This window comes from Rhinolophus sinicus, chromosome 5 (genome assembly GCF_057876585.1).
Source record: "Rhinolophus sinicus isolate RSI-liver-muscle chromosome 5, RSI-T2T, whole genome shotgun sequence".
Taxonomy (NCBI): Eukaryota; Metazoa; Chordata; class Mammalia; order Chiroptera; family Rhinolophidae; genus Rhinolophus; species Rhinolophus sinicus.
The window spans coordinates 96,765,767-96,792,280 of record NC_142505.1 but is presented as its reverse complement, the minus strand read 5'-3'; the positions used below and the strand labels follow the sequence as shown (position 1 = coordinate 96,792,280).

The 26,514-nt window shown below is 40.6% G+C and overlaps 1 protein-coding gene across 1 annotated transcript in view; it reads right to left on the bottom strand.

Moving 5' to 3' along the window:
* The window catches only part of TTC1 (tetratricopeptide repeat domain 1), a 33,817-nt gene extending 7,723 nt beyond the window's left edge, over window positions 1–26,094 (bottom strand). The window contains exons 1-6 of the mRNA XM_019740594.3: window positions 25,939–26,094; window positions 24,536–24,895; window positions 9,601–9,661; window positions 8,340–8,452; window positions 5,159–5,195; window positions 1,933–2,081 (exon numbers count right to left, since the gene is read on the bottom strand). Coding sequence (XP_019596153.2) covers window positions 1,933–2,081; window positions 5,159–5,195; window positions 8,340–8,452; window positions 9,601–9,661; window positions 24,536–24,865 — 690 coding nt within the window. The 5' untranslated portion in view covers window positions 24,866–24,895; window positions 25,939–26,094. The remainder of the gene's footprint in view (window positions 1–1,932; window positions 2,082–5,158; window positions 5,196–8,339; window positions 8,453–9,600; window positions 9,662–24,535; window positions 24,896–25,938) is intronic.
* Window positions 26,095–26,514: the final 420 nt, after the last annotated feature.

Genomic DNA, 26,514 nt, shown 5'->3' with positions numbered 1-26,514 from the left:
AAAGCTCTGTTATTATGGAAGGAATTCACCTCAAGTACGTGTGAAAACAAAGCAAAACAAAATCCAAAACACCTAGGATATTAATGCAGAAAGATTAGCAACATTTCTGGGGTCTGCTCGGTAGAATGACGGTCCCATTAAACAAGTGGGAAACCCTGTAGAGCAGAGGCCAGACAGGAAGTAGCAACAATGAAAGAAGTGGGCGGGAGGTGATGGTGCGTGGTGTGGCCAGGAGGGAAACCGCAGAGCTGCAGCCGAACGCCGCCGTGCAGGAGTGCAAGAACCCGTTATGTCCACATCTTCCAATTTTCATGAGGAGTCTGACTTAGATTTTTATCTAGTAGAATCTTCCCATTTTTAAATGTTGGCAAGTGGCCTCAACATAAAAACAAAAAGTTGGCTCCTGTCTGCCAGCCTGTAATCTCTCTGCTGCATAAAGGGGTTCAAAAACAGGCCTCTCCCGGATAACGGCTCTCTGAGAAGTCTGGCAGGGAAGACACCTGTGTAGTTAAAGCCACTGTTTCTTTTTTTTTTTTTTTTTTTAAGGAGAACAGGACTTTATTGGGGAACAGTGTGTACTTTCAGGACTTTTTCTCCAAGTCAAGTTGTTGTTCTTTCAATCTTAGTTGTGGAGGGTGCCGTTCAGCTTCAAGTTGTTGTTCTTTCAGTCTTAGTTGTGGAGGGCGCAGCTCAGCTCCAGATCCAGTTGCCGTTTTCTAGTTGCAGGGGGCGCAGCCCACCATCCCTTGCGGGAGTCGAACCGGCAACCTTGTGGTTGAGAGGACAGGCTCCAACCAACTGAGCCATCCGGGAGCTCAGCGGCAGCTCAGCTCAAGGTGCCATGTTCAATCTTAGTTGCAGGGGGCAGAGCCCACCATCCCTTGCGGGACTCGAGGAATTGAACTGGCAACCTTGTGGTTGAGAGCCCACTGGTCCATGTGGGAATCGAACCGGCAGCCTTCGGAGCTAGGAGCTCTAACCGCCTGAGCCACCAGGCTGGCCCCAAAGCCAGTGTTTCTTACACTTATCTGAATATCCATCATTTAGGGGCAGTAACGCATGAACATCCAATTTGGTAGTAGATCCTTTAGAGCAAGGGGTGTCAAAACTGCGGCCCACGGGCCAACTGCAGCCTGCAATCCATTTTTAATTGGCTCGCAGCAAATTTCAAAAATATATTTAGTTTACTTAAATAAACCAGGTGAGGCAATACGTACTTCACCTCGAGTGAGTGGCCCGGCTGTTTGTGTATTTTACCGCATATGGCCCTTGGTAAAAAACGTTGAAAAAAGTTTGGACACCGCTGCTTTAGAGCATATGTTGTTCTGTGCACGAGGGACAATCAAGAGATGTGCTAAAGGTCAACGTACACAGCTGGAGTGATTTCTAAATGGGGGAAAGAAAACCAATAACATTTGGCCAATTTACAATGGACATAAACACATTATGACGTTTAGAAGCAAAAGGATTTGTAGTCAGGGACAAGAATAAACGTCATTTTCAGAAAGAAAAGATTAGTTTAGGATATAGTCAATGGGAAATGTGTTGGGCATATGACACAAACAGAAATTTGGTGACTGAGTAAGAAAAAGGATGGAGAGAAAGCCAGAAGTTTATTACCTGTAACAGTAAGACTCTGGGACTCTGGTCTGAACTGTACAACTACATGGACAAGATTTTCCTGTCCAACAATGAAATAAAGTTCTTATCAACCCTACGGACTAAAGGTTTGCACAGACAACACTGAGAATGGAGATAAAATAGTACATGGTCGCAGTGGGTGTGGCCACTATGCAAAGTTCTCCCGCCTGTATACTCGCATTTTGGTAAGCTCCTCAAAAGCATAGAAACGGAATGCAGTTGTGTACCAAAGGATTATTTAAGATGCATTGAGTAGCAACACAAGGAAAAGACGGAAAACAATTAGTTTACCATACAAGCTTCTCTTGCTTGGTGTACTGATGGATCTTTTTCTAATATGGATTTATAGTCTTCCAGGGCTTCATCGAGCTTGTCAGTTTTCTCGTACAACTCTGCTCTCCTCAATATGGCCCTGATATAGGTGGGGTTTAACTGAATGGCTGTAAAAAGAGAAGAAATAATTGTTGCCATGAAGAAAAAGGGCCTATACATCCTCAACTGTATCAAGTTTCTTTATTAACTATCATCCTCCAGGGTCTAAAAGGAAGAGTTATTTGTCAAAAAGCCTATACCAGAGGTTGACAAACGTTTTCGGTAAAGGGCAAGACTGTAAAGATTTTAGCCTTTGCAGGACAGACCATCTGTCACAACTACTCAACTCTGCTATTGTAGCACGAAAGCACCCACAGACAATGCCCAAACAAACGTGAATGTGCTCCAATAAACCTTTATTTATGGATGCTGAAATCGGAATTTCACATAATTTTCATGTGTCACAAAATATTATTTCTCTTTTGATTTTATTTCCAACCATTGAAAAATGAAACCGTTCTTAAGCTCACAGGCTGTCCAAAAGCAGCGGGTAGGCTGGATTCGGTTTGTAGCTGTAGTTTCTCAAACTCTGGTCTACACCCCGAGCCCTGGTTTTTACCCACTTGCCCTTCGCCCAGTTCAGAACAGCCCAGAACACAGAGCTCAAATGCACAGTGTAAAAGAGAAAACCAGAAGGCACAAAGAGTTGAGGTTAAACAGTTTAGTGGCAGGCTCTGTTATTATTCACTTTTTCTATGCGTGTGCGTGTATGTGCGTGTGCGTACATGGAGGGGCAACAGAGCCTGTTCTGGACACCTGAAATCCACAATGCCTACCAGACGTCTAAGAAGAGATGTCAGCTTTGCAATGGGCTCCAGACCACAGGGGAGAGCTGAGAATATGAAGTGTAGCATATAGATGGTATTTAAAATTTCTGGACTGGATGACATCACAAAGAGAGAAAATAAAGAAGGGGGCAGGCCCTACGCAGGGCTGAGATCTAGGGACTTCCAAAATGCTGAGGTTGACAGAGAAGCCAGCAGAAGAGAATAAGGACCAGCCAATGAAGCAGGGAAGAAAGGAGGGATGAGCCACTGTATTAAACACCTTTGAGGTCAAGTAGGGTGATGACAGAGAAGCAGCTATTGAATTGAGCAAGACGAAGTTGGTGATCTTCACAAGATGGGTTTCAGTGGCACGGAGGACACAGAAGCCCAACGGGTGTGGGGTGAGAAGAGAAGAGGAGAAGGCAAAGTAGAGAGCAAGTACAGACAATCCTTTCAATGAAGAGGGTCAGAGAAATGGCACAGTGGTTGGAAGGGCACTGGTTCGGGAGAAGTTTTCTGAGAAACCCATCTTCCGTAACATTTCAACTTGATATGCTGTCAACCTCCCCTGAGCCCAGGACATCATATGCTTTTAGAATACTCCCAATTACAATTTCATAGTATCATCCACAGGAAAACACTCCAATGACCTCTACTATAGCTTTTGAAAAAACAGAACCCCCTCATTTACATTTTAACCCAGATACTGCCCCCTTCTCAACTGGTGAATAGTTTCTAATGCAAGTATGTATTGAAGAGAAGGAACTTTCCCCACAATTACTTTAGAAAAATCTCTAAAATCAACATATTACTCTAACATGTGATTTTCTTTCCTAAATCCATATAAAGAAAACTAACTTAACCTTTATTTATGCCCAGGCTGAAAATCCTAAGGTCAGAAGAATCAGATATTATTCCACATGACTAGCAATAATGAGCTCCAATATGACCCCAGAAATAAGCTGTTAAATCCTTTGTCAAGGTTTATGAACTGAGCGGGAGTGTGTGTGTGTTGTCCTTACCACAAAAACACCATTCTAGTGTCAATGTAGACACTACATTGTAGTGCAATGTCTCCCTATGGGTACAATGCACGTGGCCCATAACAGCTATGGATAAGCATACAAATATTGGTTTCACAAAAGCCAAACACCATCTGGAAAACACTTTCTTCCCTTCCTCTCATTCTCTGACAAGGCTCCTCTACTTAGGGCTATACCTGGGTATGAAAACTCGGTTTCCTAGTGTAAACCCTGCTAAACAAGCTTGCAAGGCACTTTTTCATCATTTAGTTGTTGATAAAGGAGCTCTGAAAATCAGCAGCTTATTCCTAACTTAAACTCTTCAAACCCACACATCCCACACAGATTAAGGTTTAACATCTTCTTCGAAACGAAACAGTACATTCAGAATTAATTCCAGCCTAAGACAGTAATAGATCAGACATAGTTTGATTTCTAATGTAGTAAGTTTTTCATTCAGATACTATAAAAAAAAATACCAAGTATAAAGGAAAGAATGCCCCAGTAGAGAGGGTGACAAATTAATGTAAAGAAAAAAGTAGAAAAGGGAATTCATGCTTAGTATGAGAGTTGAACTAGATAACATACGAGGTTCTTTGTAACCGTATGATTTTCTCAGAGAAATTACAAAAAAGTTAACAGAAAAACTCATGGGAGTTGTAAGATGCAAATAAAAGTGATTATACACGTTCTCCACACCAAGATGGTTAAAAAGGCAAGACGACTATCAAGGAGTTTTTGGAAAAAAACCCAACACACAAAAGAAACGAAACAATAGTGATCTTAAGTTTGGGCGGTATCTCTATAAGTTGGTGGGATGAAAAGACCCTAATGGATCTCAGATAATAGCAAAGGCTCGATTCAGTATGTGGAACCTGAAAAAGTAATTAAAACGATGGCAAGACGGTTTGGAAGAATTATTACATCTGAAGGGGATACCAATTCCCTAACAGAAACTGCCCCTCACCACCCCCTCGCCCAAACAGATAGGTCCAGATACACTAATAGCAGCTAAGATCTTCAATTTGAAACCCAAAGGAAAGTGATTTGGACACTACCGGAAGTAAATTCTACTCCACAAGATTCTGCCGCCACGGTAGCTTTGAATTTTTCTTCACAGGAAGATAAATACTAACACAGGATAGATAAGGTGACTGAACCACCCATTCAAAAGCATGCTTACACTAAGATGAGCACGATACAATACCTCTAAGGAGGGGGAAGCAGAAGGCTTCTTCTCTGAAGGCCTCAGGAAGGGCACACATGTACAAGTACACACTTGGCTGAGAGCCTGGCTCTGTCTAGCTGAGGTAATGCTCTTGTATGTTAACATGTAACAAGACCAAAAAGTTGTACCTTTGCTGCAGTCACTGATGGCCATCTCTTTCTTGTCCTAAAAGGAAATATAACATTAATATGTGTCACCCTAGTTCTAGCTTAATGGCCCAAAGGCTCAATGACATAAGCTGATCATGAATAACTGCTTATGGAGATATGTAATGTTCTTCAAAGAAATCACACAGTCATGCAAGTTACTTCCAAGCTAAAATTCAAAATGTAGTTGACAGCTCTGACTTGAAAGTATTCTGCCAACAAATTAGTCAAGTAGCTCTTTCCTAAAGTATCTTTAAAGACTGTTGTCATTGACCTATTACATTTGCAAGGCACGTTACGTTAGAATGCTGACACTGAGAAAACTTTGTGATCAATAAACAGGGCAAATGACTGATATTTAAGTAACTGAATTAACAGCCCTCTTCTTTGACTGGGTGTTACACTATCATATCCAATGTGGTACCTTCCAGAAAGTATACAGATGGTCCATCTATAGATACACCATGTTGCTTGTCATACAGTCTCAGTTATAAGCCTTAACTTATCCACTGATGAAACCAAAATACAAAACAATTCATCAAATAAGAGATCTAACTAATTTGCTGAATCTAGAAGCATGGCACAGTGGAAAGAACACTAGGTGACAAAAGAACTAGATTCTAGTTCCAGCTCCAACACTAACCTGCTATTTAACTCTTCAAGGTCTAAAATGTGTATTTTCCCCAAATTACAAGTTTTCTACAACATTACAGAAGTGTTAGTTCAAATAAATATTCCACACTTCCATTAATGGCTACTGTAGCAAATACTAAATATTTTGCAGAATACTTTAGAGCAATGTCTACCAAAATGAATTTTAGGATTCAGTCAAAAACAGTTCCAGGATGGGGAGTGAATGCTGAATGGAGACAGGGTGTCCTTCTGGGGTCGTGAAAAAGTTCCAGAACCAGGTGGTGAGGGCCGCACATCACTGATGAATGTATTTAGTGGCACTGAACTGTAGGCTTTAAAATGGTTAAAACGGTCAATTTCATGTCATGTGTATTTTGCCCACAATAAACACAAGAAGTCCTGCAGAGAGGAAACCTGTGTGACTTCAGATTAAGTATTTCCCCAACTCATGTCTATAAGACAATGTCATGTTCTAAAGTTTCTGAAATAGGAAACTTTACAACTTATGTGTATATGTGCTGTGGTGGTATTCTTTGTGCCCCTAAGAAACTACTATTAAGTTGCAGTGCATCTCAGCAATAACTGGCCCTTACAGATCAAGGAATTACGGCATTTTACTGCAGAATCGTTTGTCCGAGGCTCATCATCCACTAACACCCCAGGGGACCCCGGTGTTGCTTGCGGCTTAGAGTGGTAGTCTCCAAAAGGGTGGGGTGTGTGGGGGGAGTATCAGAACTTATTTACCATCTTTTCATAACTTATTGAAGTCTGACCCTAGTTTGCCTTTTCTCTTTCTACGTATGAAATGTGAAGCTGGGCCAGGGACTCGCAGTCAGGGACACGGAGCCTGCAAACGTGGCTTTCAGAAATTCTTCTGAAAGCGGTTAACCCATCACCTCCTTGAAAAATTCGGAATACGGTCCTTAAATTGTTTCAGTGCATTAATCCTGGAAGTTTTCGAGTCTCTTCTTTTAGAATCTTCTTAAAATATTAAGGGTACAACTTAAAAGAACAAAACAAATGACCCACCCCACTAACAAACCTATCCTTTGGAAAGGAAACAGTCACAGAGCAACTCTCCTCTGCATTCTCCTCAGGCGTGACAGACAGACAAGACCCTACATCACCCTAACTCAAGAACCAGTGGATGACGCTAGCCCAACCCTAGCAGCATCAATAACTATGGAAACGAAGAATCCCAAATCCCAGGAGCCAGACGAGTATGCTGCATCGTCTCTGACACTGAAGGTGCCCTTGACTCTATTTCACAATGACAGTTTCCAGTATGAGAATGTGGCGAGATGTCTCCGAGAAGCAAAAGTGAAAGATCAGAATTTTCCAAGCTAAGTGCAAAAACTGTTAGGTGTGAATTCTGATTGCTGGTAGAATATGCATATATCAATGAACATCGATTTAGATAAACTTAATTGCTTTCTTTCCCCTAATACAAAATGTGTTTGTATACGCTAGAATTATTTCTTCTTCCATATCACATAAATCACTAAAAAAAATACTTCACTTTGGAGACTGAATCCAATAAAACATACAAGTTCAGGGTTTTTAAAAAACAAAACAAGAAAACCCGAAACCTTTCTGCATGTCCAACCATTCAAGCACCAACCTCACCCCCACTCCCCCAAACCTGGTCATCTAAAGTGACTTTGATAGAGGCACTAGGGAATTTCAGGCAACATCAGAGAGAAAGTGATGTCAATACCTGATCTAAACTTAACAACAAGAACCCGACTCACCCAACCGGAGCCTGCTGCGCGGCTGCATAAAGGTATGTTAAACAACCAACCCTTTGCGCCTTGGATATAAGTAGCCACAGTTAAACGGTTGTATTGTTTTTTCAAAACTCATCATTTTAATCCAGCAAAATTTACTAAGTTACTATATAGGAATCAGACAAATCAACAAATCTAACTTTTAACACCAACACAGTACAAAACAAATACAACTGACTCTTCCCTACTCTACACTCACCTTGCTGTGCCAGGTTCTCAGTCCTTCGGAGACACAACATGTTTCTGAACTTTCCCCAACACCTAATTTGCACTTGAGGGCTCCTCTCATCCCAGCTTTTGGACATTTCTCCCCATGCCCATACTTTCAACAGAAAAATCAGAATCTTAGGGATAAGCTTCTTGAAGTCCAGAGTTTTCCTCAGTGTTTCCCTTTGAGCCTTTGGGATTCCAGGCCTAAAATAAGCCACCACAGCTACTCCAGGACACACACTCCTTGGGTCTTTGCTTCATTAACTGGCCCTAGTTTGGTGGAAACTTTGCCAGCCCTCCTTCCATGAAAGTGGTCACTCAGCCACTTGAATGAGGGAGGCTAACGGTAACCTGACTCAAGTTTTCCAAAATATTTTTATCTCTTCCCTGTGCCCTTTATATCAGGGAAATACATGGGCAGGAAAAGGGAGGCGGCAACTTGAAGCCCCTCTGCTAGTTTGTGCCAAGAAGCTGCCCTACGAGAACACTGCAAGTCCGTGCGCTTCTTTTAAAAAAAGCTAACAGATACATACCTGTTTCATCCTTGCAGCAGCTCTATTTGAAAACAGAATAGATCTGTCTTTCTGGAAGCAGGATGGGCACATCTGAAGGGCTTGACTATAAGAACTTTCGGCTTCTATATAATCTGAAGATGAGGTAAAAGGGCAAAGGTTATCACGATTTTATTCCTGACATTACGGTATTTCTCAGGTTCTCAGAATGCATGGCTTTCCAATTTAGAAAGGAGTTTGAAAGGGGATTTGGAAAGTGGACAGATGAAAGAGACTGAAGTCCGGGGTTAATGGCCTGGGATGAAGAAAAAAATTCTGTGTACATATTTCCTGGCTAAAACTGCTTCCATGAAATGTTTGGAGAGACATTTTACGGAGCTAAACTCAACAATGTAAAGATCAGTAGCTGACTAAAGACCTTAAAAGAGAAAACAGTGATAAATGTACACATGCATTGCCACACACAAAATTATAGTCAGGGTATAAAGAAAAATTGCCTATTTACACCTTTTTTAGGATTGAAATGTTTACTACTAAAGTACAAAGAGATATGTTGTCAAAATTAGAACCACTGGTTTTCTTAGGGAAAAAAGAAGTGATGATTGCTTAACTAGGATATAAGAAAAAAAATTTTAAACCTAAAAGTAACTAGGGGAAAATGTTACTACTCCTAGATTTCTAAAGCATATACACTGATATGTGACGAAGGCTATTATAGGATCAAATAGTTCCCTCAAATTATCAGAATGAACCTGACTTATTCCTAAGCATATGTAGGAAATCCAGAAAGACACGAAGAACATCTCTCTATTTAAGGCATCCAAAGAAGAAGGCCCACGAAAACCCCCAAAGTATAAGCAAAATTCTTCTGCAGGCTCTGCTGGGACCATCGGGTCAATTTTTATAGCCTTACTGCAAAGAGAGGAATGGGGCCCTGTTTTTACAGCAATGCAGCAAAGAGCCTTTTAACATTCCAGGCTAGAGTTTTCCAAAGCAACAGCTGAGGAGTTTTTCCTTCTAATTTCTGGATTTACCGATAGTGGGTTACAGAAAAGAAAAATTATGCCTGTGCCAAGAGACACATGGTAACTGGTCACTGTCAGCTGAGAATGATTTGGACATGGTTAAGAAACAAAATCCCAAGGTGCCAGGTGACAAGGCTGCACTGTTAGCAGTTCAGGCTTGCTAGTTGTTTCCAAATGTTCTCTGGGGTTTCTCCACAGGCTCTACAAAGGAATGAGGAGTCACGACGACCAGACATCAGCACTGAAATAGTTCTTACCTCCCTTCTTAAACTGTTCATTTCCCTCCTCCTTCAGTCTAGTGCTCTCCTCTCTTCTTTTCTAAAAGAGACCAGATAATTACATATGTTGTCATAGTATTACTATCAGTGAACAAGATGGTCAGCTTTCTTGACACATTAGGCTATTCAATAGGCAGAGACTTGACTTTTGAGAAATGGATCACTTTTACCCAAATCTCCAACAGATTTAGAGAAAAATACATAACAATCTGGCTAATCATCAATCACATTCTTGATGTTTAAAACACAAAACCTAAGTTTTCTATGTTTCTATGTTTTACATGGAATGATTAATTCAGGCATTATTTAATTTCTATTCACTCAAACCGAAACATTCCCACTGGTATGCATAACACTGTAAAATCAAATTCTGGGTCTGCTACTTATTAATTGTATGATCTGGGACAAGTTCTAGATCTTTCTGAACCTTAATTTCTTCAGCTAAAAAATGAGGCTCTAATAGTCTTATGGATTACTGTGATAATGTATGTAAAGCTCCCAATACAGTGACTAGCATATAAAGACTCAATACATATGAGCTGGGGGTTTTCTGTAAAGTAAGTAATACTTATTTGGCTACGACGTGGTTTGTGTCATGAAGGAGACACTGGTATGCGGGCAGAGCGCTTCATGGGGGACGAGCCTCTGCCGTCAGCATACTGAAGAAACCCGGATAAATAAATCTCTTTTCTTAGCTTCTTCTAACAACTCAGAAATGCACACAGATGGCAAAGCACCCGTCAAAATCGAAGGCAAAGGGAATGTTCTTCTGCGGAACACAGATGACACGAGCCACATGTTGTCAGCCCTGGACGTCTCAGCAATGTGGTCGGGCAGCACAAGCAGAACTGAGGAAGTGGCTGCCTGCCTGCCGCCCTGGGACAGTGCTGCTGTGTTTTGTTTTAACAGAACCTCCAAAAATCTCTTCCTTTATTTTGAAGCTTTTGACTAAATAGAAATGTCAAAGGGAGGAAATACAGTTAGCGGAGTACTTCATGCACAGGAGAAGCCTGGAGACTAAACAACTGTACTCCTAAGATTAGGACCCAAAGTAAAAACATTATGTCCCCAGAGATTTGTAAATATGTTGTTGAGACCAGGATGCTTCCCAAATGCCTTATTATTATTGAGACTTGATGGGTCTCAATAAAGAAACTAAAAGGTAAGTATAAACTGAATCCAATTTTTATGGTATTTACTATGTACCAGATGTACAGCTGAGACCGTAATTCATTTTAAGATGTAACGTATCTGAAGAAGGGCTATTCTAAGAGAGAACAGAAAAAATAAAATGGGTGGTGGTGATGGGACTCAAATGCAAGAATGTGGTAACATTTCCCTAGTGCGACCCAGGAGGGAGGTGCCTGGATTGTAATGTTCTCTACTACACTGGCTAGGATTTTGGGATGCAAGCAAGAAGACTATCTCAGGCAAAAAAATTTAAAGAGTTAGATTTACTGGAAAGATACTGGGGGCTAACAGAATCAATAGGGGGCCTAAAATATAGGCTTAGAAAACAGGCAGGACTCAAGGCAGCTCTGTTAAGCCAAGAAGCAAGAAAGCATTAAGTGTCTTTCAGTGGAAGAGTCAGTCCAAGACAGGGCTGTAACAGTAGCAAATGAATCCTAACCATTCCCTTTGCCCCATCAAGATTGAAAGTTTTGATCAAAAACATCCAATGAGCCAAGTGAGGGTCACGTACCTTGGCTGTCAGAGAATGGAGTGAGGGATGTGGGGTACTGCCAACTCAACAAGATTACAACACAGGAAAATTCCTCCAAATAGGAAAGGGGGAGGGTTGAATACAGACAACAGAATGATGGTTACCAGAGGGGAAGGGGGTTATGAGGAGAGAGCAAAGTGGGTAAAGGGGGTCAAATATGGTAACGGAAGGAAACCAGACTTCGAGTGGTAAGCACGTAATAGGGTATACAGTTGCTGAATTATAATGTTGTACACCTGAAATTTATATAATGTTATTAACCATTGTTACCCCAATAAATTTAGTTTAAAAATTATAAAACAATTTCAATTGAGGTAAAAATAAAACCCTATAAATATCAGTGAATGAATTCAATTTTAAATTCACACACACAAACACACACTGCATCATTGTCTGATGTTCTAACACATACACAGTGAAAGGAAAAGTTGGTTTCACATTAGAAAATATTAATGCAAAGTAACATGTTAATAAGTTAAATTATATGATCTAATGAATAAATGCATCACAGGTCTTAAAGGTCTTTAATGTATTAAAAAGACAAAAATTCTTTAGAGAAGGGCGACTCACCAAGTTACCAGAGTTTATTTACTGTTCATTCCTTAAGAAATTTCAGTCTCCTCTGCTTTAACTCTAATTTCAAGCCACTTTTTATTCTACGTCTCCTCCAGTGTCATCAGGAATGCTCTATGAACACAGATGAATCCCTCAGACGGCCAGATCAGGCTCTTGAGAAGTAAGAGTGCGTGCGTGTGGGTGTGCGCACATGCGCAAGTGCTCTAATCATTCTTTAGTAAATTTAGAACATTAAGATCCCCATAGGCAAAGCCTAGATCCAAGGTCCGCCCAAGAAGGATTAATGATTAAGGGCCAACCTGAGCAGCCAGCCTGTGGCAAAGAGAAGGGCTCCAGAACATATTTCTAAGGCCAATTATTCTAAGGAAGGCATTTTAGTTTTTCAGCCGGTCAGTCATTACTTTGTGATCCATGGGGCTGTAAACACTGAAAGGAGCTGCTGCTTCCAGATTGTGTAAATTGAGGATTAATGCAATTATCAATACCATGCTGAACATCTCCTTGGAAACAGCAAAAATAGCACTTTGAGGGGAAAAAAGCTGCATTATCCCCCCACACTGTGCCAAGAGATAACTTGATCCTAGCACAAAGACGAGGGTTTCGTCCGCGGCTGGAACATCTCCTCTCTCCAGTGTGTGGCAGGCACTGCGGTAGCGTTGCTGGAATCCCAGGACGGACTTGCCGCGGTGTAATTCTCACTCAGCGCGCTCAGTGCCCGGGGCCTCACACATAAATGAGCGCTGAGACTCTGCAGTATTATCAGGTGCAAGTCTGTCCCGATTCTGGCCTAAGGCGGTTAGGAGCCCTTTCCTAGGCCTCTACAGTGCTTTTAACACGTTCCGGAGAGGCCTCACAGGGAAACGTCTGTTCCAGAATTCTGGTTCCATAACAATGGGAACCAAAGACACTTCACAAGACTGTTTACTTTGTACTCCTCCCCATCACAGAAAACGCCAAGGAAATACTGACTTGACTCTGCGTGGTCAGGGGGCCTGTGCGCATGCGGCGGAGGCACAGGAGGGCCCAGCTGAGGCAGACCTGAAAACTCCCCGACCTTGGAATGGACTTCCAAATGTACACACAGATCTCCTGACAGTAGGTGGGGGCCTTACTGGTTTGAGGTGTTTGATCATAATCTCTGACCAGTTACGGCTGACCACTAAGCTGTGCAGAAACAGGAGCGACCTCACACTTGACAAAACCCAACTGAGCAGAGCCATCAGTGGCCACATACCTCAGGGGATATGGGATTGTCCACCTTAAATCCGGGTAAATTACTAAACAAACAAGTAGACAAAAGAGCAACAACAAAATTAACTGGCTGGGGGGTGGGGGTGGGTGGGAGTGGGGTGGTGGTGGTGGTGGTCCTCGTAATCCAGAGTTGCTACAATATTACTTAAAATATCCAGTTTCAACAAAAAATTGTAACATATGCCAAAAGACATGGAAGTTTGACCCATAATCCGGGGGAAAAAGCAGTCAATAGAAACATTTGAGCAGCCACAGACATTAGATCTAGCAAAGACTTGAAAGCACCTACAAATATGTTCAAAGAACTAAAGGAACTTGTGTTCAAAGATTTACTTGAGAGCATGATGACAATGATTAAAAAAAAAAAGACCCATGATAAAGGGTTAAGGATTGTTTAAAAAGAACAGCAACAAAAAACAAAGCTAAAAAGTTCAATAACTAGAATGAAAAACTCACAGACGGGTTCAACTGCAGATTTGAACTGGCATGAGAAATAAGTCAAGTTAGGGCAATAGACATCCAATCTAAAGAACTGAGAGCAGAAAAAAGATGGGAAAACGAACAAAGCCCTTACAATATATGTGATGGGAGTCCCAGAGGAAGAGGAGAGAGAAAGGGACAGAATATTTGAAGAAATAATGACTGAAAACTTAAAATTTGATTAAAAATGTTACTCTAAAGGTCCAAGAAGCTCAGTGAACCTAAGTCTCTATATATAGAGACACCAGAGTCAAACTCTTGAAAGACAAAGAGAAAATCTGAAGGCATTAAGAAAAAAAAACTTACCAGGTATAGGAAACAACAAAACTATTATTTTCTGATTTCTCACCAGAAACAATGGAAGCCAGAGGCAGTGTGATGACATATTGAAAATGGTGAAAGAAAAAACAAAACTGTCAACCAAGAATTAGATATTTAGCAAAACCATGCCACAAAATGAAAGCACAAATAAAGGCGTTCATAGATAAAGACAGAATTTGTTGCTACCAAACCTGCCTAAAAAGACGTGCTAAGGAAGTCCTTTGGACTGAAAGGAAATGATACCAGATGGTAACACAAATCTACATGAAGAAATGAAGAGCATGAGAAACGCTAAATACGTAAAAGGCTCTATAAATGTATTATTTTTTCTTTTAATGTCACTAAATGATAAAAAGATTATATGAGATAGTAATTATGACACTATATAGTTGGGTTTACAACATATATTGATATAATGTATATGATAATGGTAGCACAAAGGAAGGGGTAGGAAATGCAGTTATACTGAAGCAAAGTTTCTATATTTTACTGGAATTACATAGTATTAAACTAGACTATAGTAAAATTCATAATGTAATCCATATAGCACCCAGTAAGAAAATTTAGCTAAGAAACAGTTAATTATCTAACACAAAAGAAGGCAGTGAAAGTTAGAAACAGGAATAAAAAAGACATGAGACATGCAGAAGACAAAAATGGCTGATGTAAATTCAACCATATTAATAAATGTATTAAATATCAATGGACTAAACACCCAAATGGCAGAGACTGCCTGGTTGCATTTAAGAAGATCCAGTCATATGCTGTCTAAATGACACACTTTAGATTCAAAGACACAAATAGACTGAAAGTGAAAGGATGGGAAAAACATAACATGCAAATAGTAACCACAAGAGGGGCAAGCTGTGTCTTAGTCAGTTCCGGCTGCTATCTCATAATTACCACACACTAGGTGGCTTATAACCAACAGACATTTATTTCTCACAGTTCTGGAGCCTGGGAAGTCCCAGATCAAGATGCTGGAAGATTTGGTGTCTGGTGAGGGCCTGCTTCCTGGTCCACAAGGGTGTTCTCGCTATAACCTCACAGGGCAGAATAGTCAAGAGAGCGCTTTTCAGTCTGTTATTAGGGCACTAACCCCAATCATGTGGGCTCCACCCTCCTGACCCACTCACTTCCCAAAGGCTCCATCTCCTGATACCATCACATCGGGAGTCAGTTTTCAACATATACATTTTTTTTAGGGGGTGGCGGGAATAAAAGCATTCAGTCTATAGCAGTGCCTATGGTAATATCAGACAAAACAGGCTTTATAACAATAAATATTACTAGAGGCAAAAAGGAATATTTCATGATGATGAAGGGGTCAATAAAAAAGGAAAATCTAATAGTTATAAATGTATATGTATCTTACAGCAGTTATAAAGTACGTAAAGAGAAAAAATGACTGAATTTAAGAGAAAAAGATAATTCAACATTGTAAGAGATTTCAATACCCCACTAGCAGAAATTGATAGAATTAGAAATACACATGGAGAAATAGACACAAAAGCAACGCACAGCTTAACATACAGTTGTAATATTATACACCCACATAATTATTCAGAAAAGAACAAGTTGCCAGAAGCTTCCCACATGCCCATCCAAATTCATAAGCCCCCTCTCTCACCCACAACCCCACAGCCCCAGCTGAACACTCAATTCGTTCTTCATAAATGAACTTGGAGGATAATTTATGGATAATTGACTGGGGTTAGCATACTACTAAAAAACTGCAAAATCCACTTATGCTTGCCTCTTTGGGGAAAATGACTGTTAAGAAAACTTAGAGGTACCAAACCCCGAAGTATTTTGCAGTCTACACTCATGTTGAATTTTGACTTAATAGCTATAACTAACCCCTTCTGGTTGCTTTTATGTGCTAGTCACTTAATCCTTATAAGAGCTTTCGAGATAGGTACTATTATTATCCCACTCACACAAGTTAAATGATGGAGCGAGGACAGATCGGTGCAATCTTTCATGTTCTTAACTACAAGACTATATTGTCTTCCCCAGGTGTAGAAATAAAATTGTTTGCAGGAAGAAATAACTGCATAAGGCATAAAAATTGCTGTAAAAAGGTAAGCACAGAGTTACATGCTTCCACAGTCCTAAAGAAAAGGTCATTTATTTTCCAGGGAATGATTTTCTTGGATCACAAGGTAAAAGAATTTCATATAACATGGAGAACTGCTTTTTCTTAAAGACGAAACAACTTTGAAATATACTGCAGAAAACCATTCAATAGCACGTTTCTCTATTTTTTAAACTAACCAATTCTCCAGTTAAATTTTGTCACCACTCGAATCTCTGAATGGTGAGCCAATCTGAGTCTAAATGGGGTTCCTTGTTTTGATAAATGATGCCACTATAAACTAAGCTAGGTTTTCAGTGATATTCTGATGACTAGGTAGAGGTGAGCATTTGGAAAAGGATACACACTTGGTCTTAGTTGATACTAAAATTTAGCTAGAGCACTGAGGCAAAGATGACTTTTAAAAATGGTGCTGTGACAACTTGGTTATTTGGAAAAAGAAAATTAGATCTATATGTCACATCATATACAAGAATAAATTCCAGGTGGATTGGAGCTCAGAGTATAAAAAGAGAAACCATACAAATACTAGAAAAAATAAATAGGTGAATTCCTCTGAAATCTCAGTGTCGGGAATGGCTTTCTAACTGTGACTCAAAAATCTTAGCGAACTTCAACTAAAAACTTTAAATCTTGGCATAACCTAATCAATCATAAAACCACCACTCTTTTTTTTTTTTAAACGAGGGCGCAGCTCACAGTGGCCCATGAGGGAATCGAACCGGCAACCTTGGTGCTACCAGCACCACGCTCCAACCAACTGAGCTAACCGGCCACGCCAAACCACCACTTTTTACTAGAGACCCTCTCAATGCAGTGGCTGGCTAGGAACAGTCCCTATATTATAGATGAGTGATACAATAAAGACACACTTGAACTTACAAATGTATATTCCTTCAACCATTATTAGATGATAAAAACTTGCATTAAATACATTTAAAAATATTCTATTAAATCATCCTGCAGTGAGCCTGTGTGTAATAGACAGGGAGAAAGCCAGAGGTTCACATCAGCAAGTTAATTTCCATACTGTAAATCTATCTGCAGCTCTCTGCCTCCCCCTGCAGCTTTATAAAGTAATTGCTACAAAATAAAACAGCATAAACTTAAGTCAAGCATAGTACCCAGAGATCAATCACATTTGGGTAAAAAGGAGGGTAAAAAAAAAAGGTACATACTTGCTGGAAAATGGAGGCATTCTACAAAACTTTCTGCTTAAGTGCTATGTAGGTGGGATGTGAAAACTACACACTGAACGGGTGAGGGACACCAGTCGGAAGGGAATCCCTTACCATTACAAAATAAACAAAGCTTGTTTTGCTTTCTTTGAAATCAGATGTAATTTGCTTTACACATACAGACACGTCTGTTCTTTCCACAAGTCACTTTTAGAAGCCTCCTAGGGAGTCCAGAGGGAGGATCCCTGGATTTAAGCTGTAGTTGGAATCTGATTCTCATTAAGTCTTATCCTTCTGAGGAAAGATAACGGGATCTATGAGGAATTATTCTTGGAAGTATTTCCTCATTTCTTCACTCAGAAAATTCTTTTTCTTAAAATTCAATTTAATAGAAACAAATATCCTTATTAGTCTTTTTTAGACCGTAAGCGCAGAGGAAACCATCCTATTAGTAAACTCTTCTTCGGATACTGGTTGTAGTCAATACACGGGTAGGTCGATACATCATCCGGACGCTTAGTTATCTGTGTCAATCTGGCTTTCGTCTTCCAAGTGTGGCCACAGTTCTACCAATATCAAATCGACCTGGGGGTGCTTGTTAAAGCAGATCATCTAACGGTAGCCTACTGACTTCCAAATGTTTTGGAGTAAATAACCCTTAATTTCCCTTGTTTAAACTCAGGATCAGAAATACAAGGTCCCTTCCAATTCTTAAATTCTAGGATTTCATTTAATTACTTGTCAATAGCATTCATTGAACCCAATACTGGTGAACTCTAAGAAATTAATAAATATGACAACCTTAGTTCAAAACGATGCCCATTAGAAATGAAATACAAGGGAAACAACAAATCAGAAAGGATCTCCTTACGAGGCTAACAAAACATGTGGGCCACTATAGAAAAGTGAATGAAAACTTTCTAGAAGCAATCAAGAGAATGTTTCCTAGAAACATGCCCACTCTTACAACATTGATAAGATTATAAAAATAATGCAATGAGGTAGCAGAAACATGGAAATTGAAAGGATTAAGTAACGTGGGATTTAGGAAAAATAAGAGTAAAAGGACTGATAGAAACTTCTGTTCTAAACCAGCACTTCAGTAATGCTTCCTGGTTATGGTTAAAGATAAAACAGCCTTCAAGAACAATCCTTCCCTTTTTCAGAGCGTAAGGAAGATGTTTTAACATCCCAGAAACCATGGCTGAGTCCATGTTCACCAAGCAGACTTGTATCCCTTACTCAAATGGTTCTATGTGTGTATCGACCATGTGTAAATAAATACCGTGTGTAAATAACGGGCATCAGGGAGCAAACCCATTAAAACACGAAATACGCATTTTGGTTCATAGATTAAACAAAAAACCCATCTTTTTCATTCGCAGGCAAGAATTCAGTCCCAGAGCCCCGAGGAGCTCCAAGCCCCTCTCTCTCCTCTGTTATCTGAAAGGGCGTCACCAGCCACTCAGGAGCTGAAGCCAAGGAGTCACGCTAACTTCGCACTCCAGCCCTCCCAAATGAATCCACCAGTCTTGTCAACTCTGCCTCAAAATGTACCCTAAATCTTTCACTTCCTTCACTTGATCCACAGTTCACGCTACTGTCATCTTGCCCAGGCTCCTGCATCAGGCCCTAAACGGTCTCCATGTTCTACTTGTGCCCTTTCCCCTCCCCACATCCTTTATTCTCTGCACAACCACCAGAAGACTCTTAATAAAACATAAGTAACGTCCGTCTCTGCTCTGGCTTAAAAGTACCCACCTAGTTCCTATTGCACTTGGAATAAACGTCTAATTCCTTCCCATGGCTCCCCACGTGTCCCACAGTCAGGCTCTCTCTCCATCACCCACACTTTTCCTGAATCACTGCGCTCCACTCTGGCCCTCCCATCCCCTGCACGCCAGGAATCCACCAAGCCTGTAGCTACCTTCGAGGCTTTACAAGAACTGCCCATTTCCCTCTCAGAGCATCACACATTTGACTCCTTTTCCCTTCCAACCATTTGCTGAAAATGCCACCTCTCCAGAGAGGCCTTTCCTAACCGGCCAATCTAGAGTATTCCTCCCCATCTTTCCAACCGCCACCCCTTCATCATTTCATCTTATTATTTTTATACCTCCCAACTAGAATATACCTACGAGAGAAAAGAAACCCTCTGTTTTGTTCACCATGGTATCCCTAAGGGCCCCAAACAATGCCTGACATGTAGAAGAATTGCAAATATTCCTTGAATAAATGAATGAGATAAAATCTCTGTATCTGTAAACTATTTAATGAAGACCATGTACAAGGACGCATGACAGGGGTCTTCAAACTTCAGTGTGCGCAAAAGAATTCCCCGGGGTACTTATACATGAGGCCTAGGAACTCCCTTGTGACAAGTACCCCATGCTTGTAAGGTGATTCTTATTATACAAGATCGAAACCACTACAATGCAGTACATTCCATAGTCCCAATACTAAGCATCTTTGCATCATATCATCAGAGCAGGCATTCTCGTCTCCTACCAGCTCTGTCCTTCACCTCAGCCACGCCTTTGAGAACAACACGTTTGCTCTGCAGATCTAGTTACCTCCAATGTCAGCTAAACTCCCATTCATCTGGTGAGTCACGTCCACGTAAGTTTTCACAAATAGTTAAGATTTGCTGCAGAAATAGACCCAGCCCCACACACACTGCTTTCCTTAAGAAGTTTTGCCTGTTTTTTACCAAATCTTAACTACCCTCTTCCCCCATTATTCTTGATTTCTGAATTCTGCTGAGAACTGGCACTCCACTTGAGCCTGGATTACCTTCTCAGCCTCAGCGCAAGTCAAGTCAGCCCTAATAACAGCCTTCAGCTGTTGATACTCGATTCTGCCAGAAGAGAAACATTGCGTAATACAGAGGTCCTATGATAGCACTTCTTTCCCAAATCCTCCTGCGTTTTTTTTTTTTTTGGTGAAAAGTCCACCCTGGTTGTAAAGAACGAAGTTTTTATTTATTTATATTCTCAAAATGGAATAGCTTTTTTGTTGATTATAAATGTAACACATGCTTGCTACAAAAATAGCAACTATTACAAAATTGTACTAAATATAAATGAAAATTCCCCACTAATCACACTCCTCAAAACTGCTCACTTTCATAATTTGGTGTATCACCTTCAAAACTTCTATGCATAAACATATTTTCACGTTTTAAGTTTTCAATGTAAAATGAATCATCACTGACTTGTTCTATAATCTAACACCTCATGTGTGTCTCCTCTACTCTCAACACTCACCCTGATCACTTCTGTGCCCGGATGTAGGAGTTTCTCCATACCAAGTACCTCCAGCCCCACAGAAGACACCGGCTGGTGTCCTACAACGTACCTCAGTTCTGCCACTATCAGCCTGGAGATGGCATCAGATCCCATAGGGTCAGGGGTCAGTCCCACATGACCGGCCGCACCCTACCTCTACTTCAGATGCCAACTCTAAGTCCAGCTCTGGCTGTCACCTCTGCTTTTGACTCACTGGCTATAAATTGGAAGTCCCCATGACCTCCTTGTCAGGTTCACTTAATTTGCTGGAGCGGCTCACAGAACTCAGGAAAACAGTTTACTTACTAGATTACCAGTTTATTATAAAGGATATAACTCAGGAACAGCCAGATGGAAGAGAAGCATAGGGCAAGGTATTTGGGAAGGGACACAGCGCTTCCATGCCTCTGGATGTGTCACCTTCCTAACACCTTCACTTGTTCACCAACTCGGAAGCTCTCTGAACCACATCCTTTTGGGTTTTTATGGAGGCTTCATCATGTAAGCATGATTGATTAAATCACTGGCCTTTAGTGATTAACTCAACCTCCAGCCTTTTCCCCTTCCTAGAGGTGGGACGGTGGGGTGAGACCGAAAGCTCCAAACACTGACAACCAGACCTCATCTTAGGAGCTTTCCAAAAGTCACCTCATTAACTCAGGTGTCATTGAAAGGGACTTGTTAAGAGTAACAAAATACAGCTTTACCTCTTACTACGTAGGAAATTCTAAGATTTCAGGAACTCTTTGCCAGGAACTGGACGAACAACAAATATATATTTCTTATTACAAATCATATTATCAAATTTGCTTAACTGTTACATTACAGGCATTTTTCCATATCAATGCTAAGATTTATCTGTTTTTAATGACTGCATTGTACATTATTGCAAAAATATGCCAGAAATGTTCAATATCATTTCCAAAATTATGAATGATGCTGCAAGACATCTTCATGTATGTACATGTATATATGTGTACATATACATACACATATATTTTTATATATTTTTTATTTTATATATATAAAATATTTCATATATTTTATATATTTTTATAAATATACAAAAATATTTATATATTTATATACACACATATATATTTATCTATATATATATCTATGCACATCTCATAACTTTCTTAATATAAATGACTACTGTGTTTCCCCGAAAATAAGACCTAGCTGGACAATCAGCTCTAATGTCTTTTGGAGCAAAAATTAATATAAGACCTGGTATTATGTTATATTATCCCTGGTATTATATTATGTTATGTTATATTATATAAGACCGGGTCTTATAGTAAAATAAGAACGGGTCTTCTTATGTTAATTTTTGCTTCAAAAGATGCATTAGAGCTGATTGTCCAGCTAGGTCTTATTTTTGGGGAAACATTGTAGAAGAGAGTCAGAGGTTTAAAGCCATACCTTTCAATATGGTACTCACTAGCCTCATGTGACTATTTAAATTAACTAAAACTTGAAATTTAAAAATTCTGTTCCTCAGCTATACTAGCCACATTCCAAGTGCTCAACAGCCAGATGACTGTTACGTGTGGTAGCCAATGGCCAGTGGCTACCGTATCGAACAGTGTAGACATAGAACATTCCTATCATTGCAGGTTCTATTGATAGCCCTGGTCTAAAGAAAAATTCATGTAAAAACTTGATACCTGTATCCTATAGAAATGATGCAGCAATGCAAACTCCCAACATGAGTTCCGATATGTGTTCTTGTCAACATTAGATCAATTTTCTGATCAGATAAATGAGACAATGTTTTAATTTGCATTTAAATTATTAGGGAGGCTGGAAGTCTTTTCATATTTTTTTTTTGGCTATTTGTGGGGCTTTTTTTTGTTGTTGAATTATCTGAACTTTGTCTATTTTAAAAGAATCAAGTTTAAAGATATTCTGTTCCCAAAGACCTTATAAAACCAAACCCTATGTGCAACAAAGAGACATTTCTTCATCTGTTTTGCTGGTTTCCTAATAATTTGACACAGATATTTACCAAAACAGCAAACAAATGGCTAACAGAATAGTACCACAGTTAGCTAAAGGCAGTCTACACACTCATAGGCTGTTTCCTCACAGTGGAGTTAATGGTTTACATTTCTAATCTAACAAAGGCTACCACTGTAGCATGCTATTTCTGAGATATTGTTATAAATTTTCTTTTTAAACTTTATTTAAGTGTGTTTTTCCAGGACCCATCAGCTCCAAGTCAAGCAGTTGTTTCAATATAACTGTGGAAGGCGCAGCTCACAGTGCTCATGTGGGGATTGACCCTGCAACCTTGTAAAGAGCACCGCGCTCTAACCAACTGAGCTAACCAGCTGCCCCCCTAAGTTTTCAAATTAAGCTATGAAAACATATGGTTTGATATAGAAAATACTTGTATTTTAAAAGTGATTATATTTATATGGAAGTCTGGAACAGGAAAAACCAACCTGTGGGATAGGAATCAGAAGACTGGTTCCCTGGGAAGAAGGAATGAATGGTGACGCGCATGAAAGGAGGTTCTGGCATGATGGAAATGTTTTCTTGATACAGGTGTGAGTTACACAGGTACATACAGCTGTCAAATCTCACTGACTTGTACACAATAGAACTTAAAGAGTTTCACTATATGTAAATTATATCTCAATTTTTAAAAGGCAGGAAAAAGTTTAAAAAGTATAATGCTGCTTAGAATATTACATTTATAGGCAATAAAAATAATTTTAAATACGTATAAACTCACTTTCTGGAAAATCATTTCCCTAACGTTATCGAACAGCACCTGATTTAATTTTCTGAGCCATTTCTGCTGAAGTAGTTGATGAACTGGGTTCATTTCTGCCCTTCATCCTCCTCTCCAGGCAGCACGCACTAGCACAGAAGCTAACCCAGGCATGTTAAAAGCAACAGATTGAATAATGAAAAGTGCCGAAGGGGAGAGACAAAGGTGTTTGTCCTCGCCATCTCATGCTACCTCCCCACTCCTCTGTCACTGCACATTTATTATCTCAGGCCATTACCAATCTATCACAACCTGTTCGGCGAGTGAGCTCTTCAGAGGCTAAGCTACAAATCTCATTCAAGTTCTTTGCCGACAAGCTCAGTTATTACGGTAACTTCAGTCGACCTTGCTTATGAGATCAGAAGGAAGGATATGTGGAGGACACCAAGACTCGTGTCCAAAAATGAAGACTTGCCCAGGTAAGGTGGTGGCCCAGAGGCCAAGAAGCAGGAAGGTATACATTGTGTTATGTGCTTTGTAGGAAGACAGCTGTTTTTGTTCTTAAATTCTACATTATACTTTCTTTGGTTTTGGAATCAAACAGATCTGGGTTTGAGAATCAGTTCTGCTATTTTTCAGATGTGTGATACTGGGCAAGTTACTTTACTAGAGATCTGTTCTCTTATGGTAAATGCTAACAGTGCATGTCTTATAAGGCATGTTGTAAAGATTCAATGAAAACACAAGTAACATTTTAAGCTCAGTGGCTGGCATATTATAGATACTCAACAAATTACAGCTACTATCATATCCAATTCTGTTCCTTGAGAATGCTCTACAGGCGCTAGTTATTGACTTCTGTAACCAAACCACCACCAGGATAGTCAGGCATTCTTTGTTAACAAAGGATTAACATAAACAGGCAGCATTCCATGACTCTAAAGTCTGACTAAAAAATGTCCATTACGAGAATTTCATCAGCCAACCATAGGTAAAGTCATAAAAGAAGCTATAATGTATACACACATTAGAAAATAATTACAAGATGCACATACGAACTCAGAAAAAAACAAATTTCTTTGCTAAGCAGAGACACTCAATGCTTCCCTGTCATGCTACCGATTTATCTCAGATCCATCACTACTAAAGCAACACGGACACAGAAAGGCAAGTTACTCTTTACCACAAATGAAGCGGTCTATAACAGTGTCAGCCACATGCATTCACTTTAAAAAGCAGTTCCTGTGGCAGATCGTGCACAATAAATAAAACGTTTACCTGTTTCTCTTCATCTGGCATGTCTTTCTCCAGTTCTATTAGGTAGTCTTCATCTAGTTCAGAGGAATTCACATCATCAGCAGGCTTGTTCTCCACCCTGTCCACTCCTGATTCCTCCTCAAACGAGGCGCTGCAGTCGTGAAAGCGCTCGTCTTCTCCCTGGTCCTCCTGGCCATGCGCCGCAGCATCCCTGAGCAGCTCGCTCTGGGACTGGTGATCTTTGGAACTAGAAACTGGAGGGCGAGCACACTCTGCTTCCCGCGCATCCGTCACTTGGGAACCACTGAACAGATCCTCTGGAACCCTCCCGTTTTCTGACTTCTCCCCCATGCTAACTCAGTGAGGGAGGCGAAGCTGGCTCTGGGAAAAGAGACATGTCAGGTAGTGGTGCTTATACTAGAAAACAATCCTACCCATCACGTGTAAACAGATTTCTGCACCAAAGCCCAAAACACACCCTCACTTCCTTTCATTAATAACATATATGCCATCATAAACAACGCCAAACATCATTTTAACTTGATACCCCTTACAGACTTCTTATAAGCAACAAAAGAGATCGATTGTAATATGACTCTTCCACTTTCCATTTCTCGAATTTTATTGGGATAGCAAAAAAAAAACAGGCAGAAGCTAAAAGGATGGCAAGATAAATGAAGCGGCCCTAATCTTTATTCAGCATGAACAGCCAAGTCGTAAACAAGCAACTATGGCCTGTCTTTCCAGAAGCACCACACGAAAAGTCAAGAATAAGTTTCTGGTGGAGCTCAAAATGCAATCCCTGCCCAAACAGCGACCATCAACTTCACCCAAATCCACCCAAATCCTATGCCAGATCGCACGCAGGTTGAAGGCGAGCCCGGTGCGGACGCCCCTAACCAGGCTCCCTGTGGGCGTCAGGATCAGGCACGAAAAGAGTGGTTCTCAACCCTGGCTGCACAACAGAACACTTGGGATGCGTTAGCAAGTATTGCTGTTCAGATCTTATCCCTCACAGATTCTCATTGCTTGGTCTGGCGTAGGGCTAAGGTATCTATATTTTTAAAGAGACCCCCAGGTGACTCTAATGTGTAGCTAACTGAGAGCCACTGCGGTAGAGGCTGAGTCAGACCGTCAGCAGCCCCACTCTTCTGGTCGCAGCAAAATCAAGCCAAGGACCCTTGTGTCAAGACAAGAGCCCGAATTCACCCAGCTCTTCCCAAGAAAACTTAACACAGCAAGATCTTAATACGGAGACTTCACCTCCACAGCAATGTTTTCTTTCGCCCCGCTCCCAAGTCTACTGGGAAACGGCAAGAATTGAAGGCCCCAGGATTAAGAAGGGGCTACGCCTCGCTTCCCAACAGTTCGTCCCTTGGCCTCGACGCTCACCGCCAACTAGACAAACGCAGAGAGTTACTCACGGTTTCGCCGCTCCTCGCTTCTTCACCTTCCTAGCCTCTGAGATCCTCTACTTCCGCTCCGTCAAATGCACTTCCGTCGGCGCCGACCAATGGCATCACGGTTGGCAAGGCATCTTGGGAAATGTAGTTGAAGCCTCGGAGAGAGGGCGGAGCTGGCGCTGTGTGACGTCATCGTACGGCCTGAAATAAGATTGACGGTTGCCATCTTGGGTTACGGCAAGACTCCACGTTAACATATAGGAGAAAAAGGGAAAACAGAAACGCTGTCTCTGTGGTATTCCTTTTACTCCTTCTCTCTGCCCTCTCTCATGCTGGTATAGACGAATCTTGAAGCATAAACCTTGTCCAAAAATCAAGTTTTCCCTCTAATGGTTCTCAAAGTGTGACTTTCAAGGATCCACCACTAGATCAAAACAGTTTTTATAATACTCAGTTATTTGCCTTTTCCATACTCCTTTTCTCATGAATGTACAGTGGAGTTTTCCAGAGGCTATGTATCAATGTGATAACGTAATAGATTGAATGCAGAAGGTGCTATGAGAATTCAGCTGTCTTCTATTAAGCAAGAGATATGCA